At 35.1% G+C, this 14,046-nt stretch overlaps 1 protein-coding gene and 1 long non-coding RNA gene across 5 annotated transcripts; both read left to right on the plus strand.

Moving 5' to 3' along the window:
* The first annotated feature begins 3,017 nt into the window (after positions 1 to 3,017).
* LOC132049728 (transcription factor MYB3R-3-like) lies at positions 3,018 to 11,498 on the plus strand. 4 transcript variants are annotated; one of them, XM_059440646.1, is made up of 10 exons: positions 3,018 to 3,226; positions 3,522 to 3,736; positions 3,836 to 3,981; positions 4,625 to 4,676; positions 4,986 to 5,043; positions 7,940 to 8,034; positions 8,139 to 8,242; positions 8,547 to 8,675; positions 9,718 to 10,798; positions 11,397 to 11,498. In XM_059440646.1, the coding sequence occupies exons 3-9, from the start codon at positions 3,836 to 3,838 to the stop codon at positions 10,787 to 10,789; spliced, it is 1,656 nt and encodes a 551-aa protein (XP_059296629.1). In that variant the 5' UTR covers positions 3,018 to 3,226; positions 3,522 to 3,736; the 3' UTR covers positions 10,790 to 10,798; positions 11,397 to 11,498. The 4 variants fall into 4 exon arrangements, with proteins under 4 accessions (XP_059296629.1, XP_059296630.1, XP_059296627.1 ...); XM_059440647.1 differs by lacking the exon at positions 3,522 to 3,736 and having other exon boundaries at positions 3,819 to 3,981; XM_059440644.1 differs by lacking the exon at positions 3,522 to 3,736.
* Positions 5,051 to 7,939, plus strand: LOC132049731 (uncharacterized). Its single transcript, XR_009413143.1, has 2 exons — positions 5,051 to 5,415; positions 5,451 to 7,939. It is a non-coding gene; the product is annotated as an uncharacterized LOC132049731 (long non-coding RNA).
* Positions 11,499 to 14,046: the final 2,548 nt, after the last annotated feature.

The raw sequence follows: 14,046 nt of genomic DNA on the forward strand, positions 1-14,046 counted from the left end.
GATGGATTTGCTGATACGATTAATTACAACTCCACATCAACCTTTCCTCTATTTTGTGTAAGAAAAAGAAAACAAGAGAAGAATGATGTCGATCCCTCTCTTGTTTCCTCGTACCTCCCGCTGCCTTTATTTGGTTTATTTGTGAAGATCGAGAAATCTTGAGGGCCATTTGAGCACAGTTCGAAATTTGGTGAATAGTGAGTCACTCTCATCTTTTCCCTAGCTAACTCTCCGATATTGTCATCTTTGGAGACATGGAATTTGTCAAAAAAGAAACTTTATAGGATTAACTTTTTGTTGTTAGGTTGCTTCTTGAGACATGTCAAGCTGGTAGTCCATTGTTAAGACTAATCTGACATTTCTTAATGTAATAAATATGCCTACTACACTGGACGTAAGAGCGTTTATGCTGAGTTGTGTTAGAGGGAAATTTTTTAATATGTGTCTCACACAACTGACATTAGTTGTGTGAGGCTAAAAAAGTGGACCTAAAATATGTGGAGCTAAAAGTGTAAGATGTGGGTTCACTTTTTTGTTTCACAAAAAGAGCCTCATACAACTAATGTCAGCTGTGTGAGGCACATAGTAAAACTTCTCTGTTACAGGAGTTAATTCAAGCTACCAAAAAATTCGGAGGGTTTGATCAGATAATCCACCATTAATTAAAGAAATTATGTTTGAGCTTTGGGAATGAAGACACTTATGTAGAAAGCATTTTACCCTTTAACAGGCTTTATGCGACGCGAATTCAAATTAATCGGGTCAGTAAATTGCGAATATCTTTGTGTATAAAGCAAAACATGAATTACCAATGCTATTGATGCAGTTGGAGGAAGCTTAAATAGAAGCGAGTTCAGTCTACAAAACTAACAAATTTTGTAATTGGACTAGATTCATCTATTATATGGATCATTGGCATGAAGGTTGTCGAGTAAACATGGTTGCTCTTGATAATCAACTCTTACATTGGTTTCTGATTAATTATACTCAGTGATTCGTTTAATGTCTTTTTCAGAATAAGTTGAGCTTAAACAAAAAGAGTGCAGATGGATAACATTTTGCAGACACAAAATCGTTTGGCATTGTTTGGATTTGCTTCTGTTTGGTCATTGTTTGATGTTAAAAATTACTAGAAAGAATTAATCACCTTAATACAATGTTAACTTGAAATAAATGTATAAAAATGTGGCCAGTGATGATTCATATAATCAATGCTAACTTGTTTGGATTGAAGTACTCTTTTCGTTCCCTTTTAAGTCAAGTATATTAAAAATAAAATTTTCTTTTTACTTATCCACTTTTTTTAACTTTACCCTTATCATTAAGTAACTATTTTCCAAACTAATTGGAGTATAAGTAGTCAAATTTATATTTTGAAAGTATCATTAATAAAGATAATTTAGTAAAATAAACATTTTAATTAATAATCTTTTAAGGAGAGTGTAAGATGCAATCTAGACAAATAAAAGGAAACACAGGAAGTTTAATTGTAATTGTTGTTGCTTATAATTTAGAATTGCTTTCAAGCTAAGACCTGGAACTCACTTTCAGATCTTCACCACAACTAATTTCTGTAATGATTTAAGTTATATGGGCAGTCGTTAGGAATATATATTTTAGTGCAATTTGATTAGTAATAGTAATTTACTAGTAGCAGTTTTTTCCTCAACAGATTTTTCACGAAGAGTTACCTGTTGTTGTAAGTCAAGTTAATTTAGTTTGACAGTGTGATACACAAAACTTGAATTTTTTGCCTCTATTTACCATAAAATAAATGTCAGCCGTTCGATTACTCATCAAGGAGATGGCCACTCGGTTAAGACTTATCAACACACCAGTAATCAAATCAGTGCCACAAATTTCCAATCAAACGGTGTACAATCACCCAGGAACTTCTAAACCAATGAACACATTCAACGTATATCCACCGAAATGTGCCGTTTGAGGTTCAAACTTCTTTCTCGTAACCTACACGTTGAAACGGTTAACGCCGTTACGATACTCACGTTAAACTCATCATAATTCCAAGGCTTAATTAATACATTGCCAGCACAACTAAGCCCTGTTCCAATTGAATACCTTAAGTCTTAATAAAGTGTAATTAGATACTTTTGTCTCAAATTTTTTTTTTTTTAAGTGTGTTCTTATTTGTTTATTAGATAGTTAAGTCAACCACATAATATATGTCTATCTCGTTTAATTATAAGTATTCATCACAATAAGTCGTAAAAGCTTCAGGCTTTTTTCTACTTGAGGTTGATGCATATAATTAAATAAGATGACATAGAACCTGTTTGGATTGACTTATTTCAGGTGTTTTTAAGCCAAAATAGCTTTTAAGTATTTTTATAGTGTTTGAATAAGATAAAAAAGTGTTTTTAAAAACTTATTGTAAATCAAAACACAAAAATAAGCTAAAGGCCATCAATTAAGATTCATAACCTATCACTTTTGACTTATAAGCCGTAAGTTATAAGCCCATCCAATCAAACTCATATTTATGTTGTTAGCTTACCTAACTAATATCATATTTGGCCAAACTTGTAAAATCAGCTTATTTTGAAAAATACTTTTATTCAAAAGTGCTTATAAAAAAAGTACTTTTGGCGAAAAACAGTTTGTGTTTGACCAATTAATTAAAATAACACTTTTGAGCAGCAATTTATGTTTGACCAAACTTTTAAAAGTACTTCTAAGTGTATTTTTCTCAAAAGTGCTTTTAAAAAAAATGCTTTTGGCCAGAGGCTATTTATTTTAGCTTCTGAAAAACTAATTTTATAGAAGAACTTATTTTCTCCCAAAAGCTTAGCCAAACACCTCACTTTTTTAAAAATAAGCACTTATTGAAAAAAATAAGTATTTTTGGAGAAAAATAAACTTGGCCGAATAGGCTATAATAGATGAATTACATTACGTGCAAACTTTTTTAAAATTTAAGTTGAAAGTGTCTAATTAGATATAAGGTATTATTTTGAGTGTCAAAAAAAAAAAAAAATTCTCACAAGTTTAGGGGGCTTACAAGTTCGAAGAGCAAAATGCTTAACGGCTACCAAACGGCCCCGTCGGTGATATATTCGTTATGTACAAAACTTTATAATAGTTTTCTTAATATTATTATGAAGATTTACTTTCCTGTATCATTCAACGGCCAACGTTAGCTCAATTGTCTCTCTCCAGGAAATTAAACTGAGAGATTTATTGGCTTTCTAATGAGCTTATAATACAGGTTAGTTTGCTATTAACATTCTTGAAAGTCCGTTAAAAACTATCAGTTTTATTGATTTTCAGTTTGATTTTGTTAGACTTGTTTATAGTTTGGTTAATTTCAATCGGATTTTAGTTATTTCATTGATATGTTAATGATGGGATCGGTTTTTTTTTTTTTTCCAAGGAATATATTGTTTGAGTTTTACTTGGTTATAGTTTTGATCTGAAAATAGAAATATGATATTTGGATTTAGTTATATCAACGGAACCATTAGGGCTTACATAGAGTTGGGATTTTTGTTTTCTTGTTACAGGTTAGAGAAATTTTGCTGCTCTGCTTATTAAGGGAAATTTTCAAAAATATACAGCCCAACATAAAATATTACGCCCCGTAGCCATATTTTCAGTTTATACAATATTATACCTGGGGGGGAAGCATTATACATAATGTATCAACCTTGTATAAAAGGTGTTTATACACAAATATGAGCTAAACCGGGTAACAAATTCAAGATACGGGCTAAAGCGTGTAAATTATTTTCTCCCAGTAGACATAGAGCGTAATTTTCCCTTTTTTTAATTGAATTTTGCTATTGGATTGGCGATTTAAGGTTTTTATGTTGTGAAGATGGATGAATTGAAAATAGAGGATTGCTGTACTGAGAATAAGCAATCTACGGCTGCTTCAGCTTCTTCGGTTTCTGAAAATAGTGGCAGTTTAACCGTAAAGTCATCAGAAGTATGCAGCCCGACACCTACATCGCCAGCTCATCGGTAATGTTTTTGGCCTCTCTATATATGATGACCTCATATTTGGCCTTGTATTTTTGGTTTTAAAAGTTGTGAATCTGAATATTGGGAGTATATTCATGCCAATTTTGATTTTGAGGTTCATCTGAAGTTTATATTTGGCTATTCGTGGGCGATTTTCATAAGTATCATTCTTTGGTATTTAGCTGAAGTTTGGCTTGTTTTAAAGTGGAAACCGTTGTGCATGGGGTTGTATAATAGTTAATCTGTTTCACACCTTAATTTAGGTCATTTTTGAAAAGGATTAGAATTTGGAATTACGTTATGGCATATGAAAATGATTCAACAGCTGAATAGCATCGCCTAAATGTCAAGATTTACTGTCATGAAGAATAGTATTGGAGTCGATAATGTGATGCAATTGTTCTCCTGTCATCTCCTTCATTCAGACACAAAGCTGATTTACAATCATGTGAAATATCTTGTTTTTCTAGGATGTGATAAGGGTGTTTGAAGTTCATAGTGTTTCTGCTGCTAATATTTTGATGTTAAATGGCAAGATACTAAGTAATGATTTATGCTTATTGGTTTTTGGCGTTTTGTGAGTCTTGGTACCATCTAGACCACATGTAAATCAGGAGATTTTTTAATGAGTTCAATTTTGCAGAAGAACCACTGGTCCAATTAGACGAGCAAAGGGTGGTTGGACTCCTGAGGAGGTAAGCAGTTTTCAATAGCCTAAAGCCCAAGCGTTCAGGTTATGTTGAGTTTCAGTTTCAAGTTTTCAGCAGTGGATACTACTGAGTCGTTAATAGAAAATAGTAGGAATTTGGAAAAGTTAGTTTCTGGTGGAACATTTTTTCTTCTGAATTTGTTTGTGCTTCTACAACATCATGGTATATTAATATAAATGTGCTTTATTCTTTGAAGTCTTATTTATTATTGCTTGTATTTTACGTGATAAATTCAGCTTTCCGTCTTACTTTGAGGAATCATGTATTGATTAATTAAATCCCCAAATGCCACAGGATGATACTTTGAGAAGGGCTGTTGCAGCTTACAGGGGGAAGTGCTGGAAGAAAATAGGTATAATTTCCTCGGTTGTGCTTTTGGATGTTATTACAGATTGAACAATCTTTCAGTAGCTAGTGTCTTCACTACCTATTACAGATTTTAAAAATCTTATGCTGCAAGACTTGTTAGACAGCAACCTTGGCAGATGCATGTCTTCTATCCCTTTGCCCATTTCAAAAGTAACATTGTGGTCTAGTGGTCAATGAAGTGGGTGGGTGGGGGGAGGGGTGGGGGAGGAGAACTATGAGGTCTCAGGTTCAAATTTCAGCTCAGGTAGAAAATGCCAGGTGATTTCTTCTCATCTGCCTAAGTCTTGGGTGGTAGAATTAACCGGTCGGCCGGTACCCATGCTGGAGGAAGCAGGCACCCTGTGAAATAGTTGAGGTGTGTGCAAGTTGGCACCCCGTGAAATAGTTGAGGTGTGTGCAAGCTGGCCCTGACACCACCACCATAAAAAAAGGAACAGTAAAATGTCCATGAATATAAATACTGCTTTGTGCCCCTAGGGCGTTGGTGGTTGGAGCGCAATATGTGAGTGTGGATTAGGAGCACCTCATGGACTAGAACCTTCTAGAACCTTAGCACAAACAAAAGCCTGGTATTAAGTGGAGAAGGGTAGATGAGTGGGTTCATTATCCACCAAGTTTCAAACCATGCACCACTGACCCTCGAGAATTTCTCGATCGTAAAAAAAAAACAATAAATAAATACAGATGAAGTGTGATTCAAATTCATACTGACACTCATCTTTGAAAGTTGATATCGCGGAACACCAGAGTTTCTAATACGATTACTATGGGACCTGATAAGTGATGTACAATAAGATGTTTCAAGAGGTATATAATAGTGGATATAGTTGTTTTTATCATGTTTGTATCTTCTAGTCAGGAATATAGATTGAAGATGATATATATCATTACTTGTTTTTTTTTTTTTTTTAATAACTGTCCTCTGCAAGCTGGATCTTAGTCCAACTTCTTTGTGCTCTCCTCTTTTGATTGAATGCAATTTCTACAAATAAGATCGAGTAGGAAAATGATGCTATATCAAGATAGGAAGAAGCAATTGACGATCACAGATAGGGAGGTTGTAAGCTACTAAACGTACGGTAAAATCAATATCAGGTTGAATAGATAAAGGGATCTCTGACCACTTATTATCATATGACAATATAGGTTGAGCATAGAACACATAAGAGTCAATGTGCATGAGGTGTAAACGTCAATCTCAAGTCCTCTTGAAAAGGTTTAGCTTAAGAGAGGTCGTTTGCTTTCTTTGCCTTCTCTTGAGATGCCTTCTTCCCAAAAACCAACTAAGACTTCTTAATTGGTTAGTTGTAAATAAAACCGGGAAGAATTTAACATAAGGCAGACATTTGCTTTCTATGCTTTGCTTTGAGACATAATCATTCCAGAGAGTCAGAGACCAAAACAGACTTCTTTATTGGCTAACCATAAATACTCCCATGGCTGGGCTTGCCTCGCTGTAGGTTGGCCTTTTTGTTTGACTAAGTAGTATTTTACTAGTGCAGTAGTGTATATGTTGCGGTTAGCTATGATATACTCAGCTTTCTTCTTTAGTAGGTTCATTTACAATATGTGGCAGTGCTTTCTTGAAAATTCATCTCAAACCTGTTAGGTGGTCTATTTGTTCGTGTTTTAAATGCATCTTCAATATGTTCAAACATGTTAATTACTTATATGATGTGTTGAATTATTTGCGGTTTAAATCTAGGCTAGCTTTGGGCCCTAGGGCTTTGGTCTAATGGTAACTGGTAAGAGCACAACTTGTGATGTGTGGGTTAGGCACATGTTACGGGTTTGAACCCTGCCACGGATAAAAGCTTGGTGTGTAAATGAAGAAAGGGTAGAGCGGCTCATCATCCACCGAGAAAGATTGGTGTGTAAATGAAGAAAGGGTAGAGCGGCTCATCATCCACTGAGTTTTGAACCGTGTGCCACAAGCCCTCGTTGGTTTAACCGTTATCAAAAAAAAAAGTCTAGGCTAGGTTTGGCAGATACTTCCACGATTTGACTTTTACTGCAGTCATCATGTGATCTCTATTTCGTTCTTCTCAACTTTCCTGTATTGTATTTGTAGTTTGGTAGACAAATAAAAATTTGACATTAGGTATACCAACAAAACACATTCGATGGAAAGTGTAAATTGCATACGTTGAGGATAAAGTTAGAGAAGGTCGCTTGAGATGCTTTTCCTTTATCCTATGTAGACCTCCTAACTATGTTTGTGCTTAGGTACGACATGACGTTATGATTGTTGAAGGTGTTAGAACAGAACAAGATAGATCTAAGTTACATGGAGAGAAGTTGTCTCAAAAGACCTTCAATCTTTTGAAATTATGCGGACTTAACTAACAAGTCGAATGAAAGCAAAGGACTTATATACATAATATCAACTAGTTGGAATTAAGAATTGCTTGTTATTGGAACACCTGAGGTTTGTATGTTTTAGTTTGATTAGAGGTTTGTATGTCAGTTCAAGGATGAGTTTAAGATTTGGTATTGAGTGTTGGAATGAAATGAGACCAAATAGTGGAATAGATATTGAGGATTCTTGTAAACGACTCCAATTAGTTTGACATTGAGATATATTTGTTTGTTGATATTCCAGAGAATAGTATATATTTTTCTTTAACAATGGCGTCTGCCAAACTTGGTTCGATAGATGGTAAACTTATAAGGTTTACCGAAGAGCAGACACTCAACTTCTTTGAGCAGAGATGTTAGCTTAGCTGAACTTTTTGTGTGAGTCGTTCTTGATGAGGTTCATCTCAGCTGTCATTAGTTGTTAATCATTGGGCAACATATTGCATTCAGTTTTTGATTTAAGCTGGTTCTGTGATTAGAAAAAAAAAACTGGTTTTATTCAAACACTGATGCACATGCAGCTGAATTCTTTCCGGATAGATCTGAAGTGCAATGCCTGCATCGATGGCAAAAGGTTCTGAATCCAGAACTTGTAAAAGGACCTTGGACTCCAGAGGTTGGTTTTGCTTTTCTTCTATACTAATATGTAATTTCAGGCTGTGCTTGGACAATCTTGGTAATTTATGATGTCCTTCATTTGACTGGTGAGTTTGTTTATAGGAGGATGAAAAGATCATTGAACTGGTGGCTAAGTATGGGCCTACAAAATGGTCTGTCATAGCCAAATCATTGCCTGGTCGGATAGGGAAGCAATGTCGTGAGAGGTAAGATCAGATATGGTGGTCATACATTTGTAAATGTTATCTTTGTTGAATTTAACTGTTCGTTCCATATATTAACAGAGTTAATTCGTTGATTCATTGCCAACTTTCCCCATTGCTCTGGGACTAAGATAATGCATGTCAGTCGATTGTATATCAATATGACTACCTTGCTTATAGCTGATTCAACTTTTTCTGCGAGCTTCATGATGAATTTTTCATTTTCTTTTTCAAAATGGGAGAGCCTACAAGATTTGATTACTTATTGCATTGGCTTAATAGATTTTGATTTTTTTTAATTTCTCAGGTGGCACAATCATTTGAATCCAAATATTAAAAAAGATGCCTGGACATTGGAGGAGGAACTAGCACTTGTAAATGCTCATCGGATACATGGGAACAAGTGGGCTGAAATAGCTAAGGTCCTACATGGAAGGTAATCATTCAGCAAAGATATTGAACATCTCTTTAGGTGGGTCCAACACGTGTAGATGATCTAAAGGAAGTAGCGGTTTCTTCATTCAATAGAATAAAGAGAGACGAAATCTATCTGGCGTTGATTTTGAAGTTTTTCTGTTATGTGTTCTAAGAAGTCACCAAAAAAAAAAAAAAAAAAAAAAAACTATAGGAAAAAGATCCTGAAAGATTTTGTAGATCTCCTGGAATTGTGTATAATGTAATCAGTTTTATGCTATCATGTCTTGTAGTGCGACTATGTGAGGCCTTTGTTTGGCAGATAATTATAGGCCTAACGATAGCTGCCTGATTTCTAACTTCATGTTTGTTGATTGTCCAACTAAATAAGCTCATTATTCCCACGATAGCTATGCTTTTCACTCAATTGTGGTAGAGATAATAACGACTTTAGTAGTGAGTGGCTTACGTGCATATTTCTTATCTGTAGATATCACATTGATAGAGACAATATAATTGGAGTTTTAAATCATCTGATTTGTTTTTGTCTTACCTAGTGCTATCTGCTGGCAACCATTCACACTCAGAAGCTTGTATATTTTGAACTATCAGAAAAAAGAATCTATAGGCCTAACGATAGGTGCCTGATTTCTAACTTCATGTTTGTTGATTGTCCAACTAAATAAGCTCATTATTCCCACGATAGCTATGTTTTTCCCTCAATTGTGGTAGAGAAAAGATAATAACTACTTTAGTAGTGAGTGGCTTACGTGCATATTTCTTATCTGTGGATACCACATTGATAGAGACAATATAATTGGAGTTTTAAATCATCTTACCTAGTGCTATTTGCTGGCAACTATATCGACACTCAGAAGCTTGTATATTTTGAACTATCAGAAAAAAGAATCACTCTGAAGTTAAAGCATTTTTCAGCCACTGTGCCATATAAATGATGTAATAACCTAGCAGAAGCATGCTCAAGTATACTGCATTAATGCATCATAACATTTGTGTCTCTTAAACTAAGTTTCTTTCTCATAACTGGACCAAATTTTATACAGGACTGATAATGCTATCAAGAACCATTGGAATAGCTCTTTGAAGAAGAAATTAGACTTCTATTTGGCTACTGGAAATCTTCCGCCTGTTGGTGGAGATGGCTTTCAAAATGGTTGTAAGGACACCACCGGTACACTTTCAGCTGAAAAGGCTCTTGTTTGCTCACATAAAGGATCAGATTCAACTGAGCTTGCTTCATCGGGAACTAGCGATGTATGTAAAATAGAAAATGGTAAGAATCATCAAGATGCCAAACTGCTGGTTGCAAATATCAATGCTTCTAATAGGGGTCCTCAAAATGAGTCTGCTGATTCCGAAGTTGTTAGATGGGAGGCACAGTCACCAGTAATAGATTCTATCCATGTTAAACCAATTACAGAAATCAGTTTTGAGGGATATGGAACGAATAGTGAAGTTGATCAATTTAAAGTCATTGAAACTCCATTTTCTTGTGAAATACCTACATGTGGTACATTGTATTATGAACCCCCACAGCTAGGAAGTTGTATTTCAATGGATTCAGATCATCTAAATAATCGATGGGCTCATTGTGAATCTGATTCAAGTCCAAGTTTGTCACCTAGTTGTTTCTTTACTCCACCCAGTAGTCTGAAGGGAAGTAGTTTGTCTGCACAAACCCCTGAATCCATACTGAAAACTGCTGCTAGAAGCTTCCCAAATACGCCTTCCATATTCAGGAAGAGGAAGTTGAGCTCCACGCCAGGTAATGAAATTGGGAATGCAGATGGAGATATGAGTAAGGATGAAGTGCGTGATGCTTGTGAGGAGAAACAAACCGACAGTTTAGAAAAATATGGCACGAGTAGGGGAAGTTCTTCGAGAAATCCTGTTTACAATGGCATTGGGCCATGCAATACCAAAGCTTTTAATGCCTCTCCTCCATATCGAGTAAGGTCTAAACGAAAATCCATCTTCAAGTCTGTGGAGAAGCAGCTTAAGTTTGCATTCGACAATGAACAGCACAATACTAGTACCGGAATAAATGAGTCAACTGTCAAAGAGATATCTCATGTAGCAGATTGTTTACGTGCAACAAAAATGGGTGTCACCTAGAACCCTATGGTAAGCGCCATCCTAAATTACATAATATTGCACTATCTAGTGGTTAAATCTGAAATCAATTCCGATTGATATATATATATATATATTCAGAATTTCCGAATACAAATCCTTAGTAACATAATCTTAGCTCAGTTACAGGGTATTCTAACAGCTTCTTTATTATCTTTGTTATATGATTTCTGCTAAACAATTAAGGTTTAGTTCAAACTTCAGAGAAAGAGTCCAGTTAACAGTGTGTCTAAGTAATTGTTGATTAGATACTTGAACTCTGCTCATGGATGAAGCAACTTCTTTTCTGATCTAATCGGTGAAAAATACTGACAATGTACATATATTTATATTGCTGCTTCTGCTACACGAAGCACTAACAGTATTCTGATATGTGACAACACGGATCACTGACATGCTTTCGTTCAAATTGTTTGTGACATGATTATTTTTGTGATATTTCTGAAAAATATTCATTTTTTGGTTTGTGGGGTTGGGGGGTTTTTTTTTTGGTGGGGGGGGGGGGGGGGGGTTGGATTTGTTCGCTTTGAGCACTATTTGATTCTAATTGGATCACATCGTTACAATTTTCATCGTTTCTGTTGTGCAGGATTGCTGCTGGAATCAGTGTTTTAACCCTGGCCATGCAGGTGGTTTTTTTTGTAAAACCTCATCAATTTCCAGAACTGACATTGCATATATTCATTTGTTTAGGTTCGTTTAGATTTTTCTTTTCCTTTTTTTTTTTTTTTTTTTTTTTTTTCTAACACCAATTATTTGTAGGTCCTTGGCCATTCATTATGCATAGATATTATAGCAGTGAGTACAATTAAACTTGAAGATAAGTTGCAATCTATTAGTATAGAAACTCCCTTAAATACGTTGTTAGAAAAGTTCTGTCGAAAATAGTTACTTGTTCAATATGATCAATTGTTTTGTTATGTAGTATCTTTGCAGTTAATACCAGTAATAAGGTAAAACTATCAAGTTTTCTGGACTCAAATGGTGGATCTTACATATGTTGCTGTCTCACTGGGTTTTCATACATTTTGGAAATTTTATAGTACTTTTTATCTGCCAACTATGCAGTACCACTTAAGGACATTGGATAAATTCTGAAACTGTTGATAAGGACATTATATTTTTCCCAAATATAAGCATTGATTCTGTAAACAAGTTCATCTTCTGAAAAAGGAGGGGAAGAATGCAACGTTCATATATTTTTCTTTTTGCTGAACGAAGGAGATATTATAACGGAAAGTAAAGTAGTTCGAAGGGTCCAAAGCTGGGATAGATCTTAACGATCGCATCAGGAGATGCAACGTTTAAAACTTGCCAACTCTTTTTTTTTTAATATATTTTTTTTAATTTTTATTATCAGTCTCCTCCATCTCTATCACTAGTGAATGGATATATATATATATATAATCAATCCTAGCATAATTTGTTTTAGAACCATACGACCCCTTAACGTTCACACTTTTTCTCATCAAGAGATGCAACGTTTAAAACTTGCTCCTTTTTTTTTTTTTTTAATCAGTCTACTCCATCTCTATAACTAGCGAATGGAAGCATATATACATATATATATATATAATGCAGAATGTACATATCAGAGGAGTAACTATAGCTCCCTGAACCTACTTAGAATGGAACATCCTCCACTCTATGAGACAAGTAGAATTTCTAGTAAGCTCTCAAAAATATAGTATGGCTTTATGAGGTGCAAGCCTCATTTAGCCATTATACAACTCAAGGAACATCAAAATTATAAATTCTATACATGTTTTTCTCAACAGAAAGTCTTGCTCAAGCTCTGTCCATTTGTGTAGCACCCTTGGCCTATTTGGGAAGCCTGTTGAGCTCGTTTCAGTTGAGACCCCAATTAGCTAAGATGTCAGCAAACTTATTGCCCTCCCTAAAACAATGATTGATACTCCATTCTTCAATCTTTGCCAGTTAACATTAAATATCTTCAATGATCTCCCATAAGTTCCAAGGTGGATTATGTACATCCATAATCCATTCAGTAAGCATCATGGAGTCGCTTTCCATTTCGACCCTTCTGAATTGCCCAAGATCATTTCTGATAACTCCTCCTGCTCCACTAGGACCTGAATTTCCTTTTATGCATCCATCAGTATTAAGCTTCAAAAACCCAACCTGAGGAGCTGTCCATTTCATTGCTGTAACAGATGCATAAAATGCTGCTTTGTCCATCAATCTCAGGAAAATATCCCAGCAAATGTATGGTGGGATCTGAGAGATTTGTTTATGAATCACCATAATAAGATCTTAACAGACATAGTAAATGATCCTATTACAATGCATAGAAATATTATCCAAACTATATTTGCATCTTGCTTTCAAAGGTTCCATAGAATAATACTAGGCAGTTCTTGCAGACTTAAGCATGAATGAGATTTCTTCCTCTGCTCATCCACCAATTCACTATATGTTGTCTCATATTATTGGAAGGACAGATCCCAAGCATTTCATTGAAATGAAAAAACCATACCCTCTTACTAATCACGCTTTCATAAAATAAGTGTTCTTGATCTTCTTGATGATGAATAAAACAACAAGAACACATAGAGGAAGGTTAATCCCAAGTTTTCTCATATTCAAGTCCACATGTATTTTCTGCTTAAGCAGTTTCCAGAGAAAGAAGGAGATTTTAATAGGAATGCCCTTGCTCGAAGTCATTTTGTTGATAAAAGTGGGACTATGTTCCAAGTAGATTTACAAGAAAACTTTCCATCTGTAGTAGGAGTTCAAACAGGTTGTCCAACAAAATGGAAGATTTTATTGTAATTCCATTGCTATGAATGACACTACTAATAGGAAGCACTTTCCTGAGCATTGCCATATTCCACTTCCCATCTTTAATGTAATCAGAAACCTTACTTTGATAGAAGTAGAAGCATTTCCAATGTTAGCAAGTCTTCCAATACCTGTCCAATCATCCCACTAGAAACCTGAATTTCCACTGTTAATCTTCCATTGTATTGGATGCTCCATTCTGTCCCTCATTTTCATCAGTCTTCTCCACCCATGTGATTCAGTATAGCTCCATTTTCTAGCAACATGATGAACCCTCCTTGAGTACTTGCTTCTCAAAAAATCAGACCATACAGAAGTCTTGGTTCTAAATTGCCACCACAGTTTGGCCCCTAAGCTATCTGAAACATCTTGCAGGGATCTGATTCCTATTCCTCCTTCTGATTTTCCTGCACAAAAGATAGTTAGATCATCAACAT

This window comes from Lycium ferocissimum, chromosome 3 (genome assembly GCF_029784015.1).
Source record: "Lycium ferocissimum isolate CSIRO_LF1 chromosome 3, AGI_CSIRO_Lferr_CH_V1, whole genome shotgun sequence".
NCBI classification, from domain to species: domain Eukaryota; kingdom Viridiplantae; phylum Streptophyta; class Magnoliopsida; order Solanales; family Solanaceae; genus Lycium; species Lycium ferocissimum.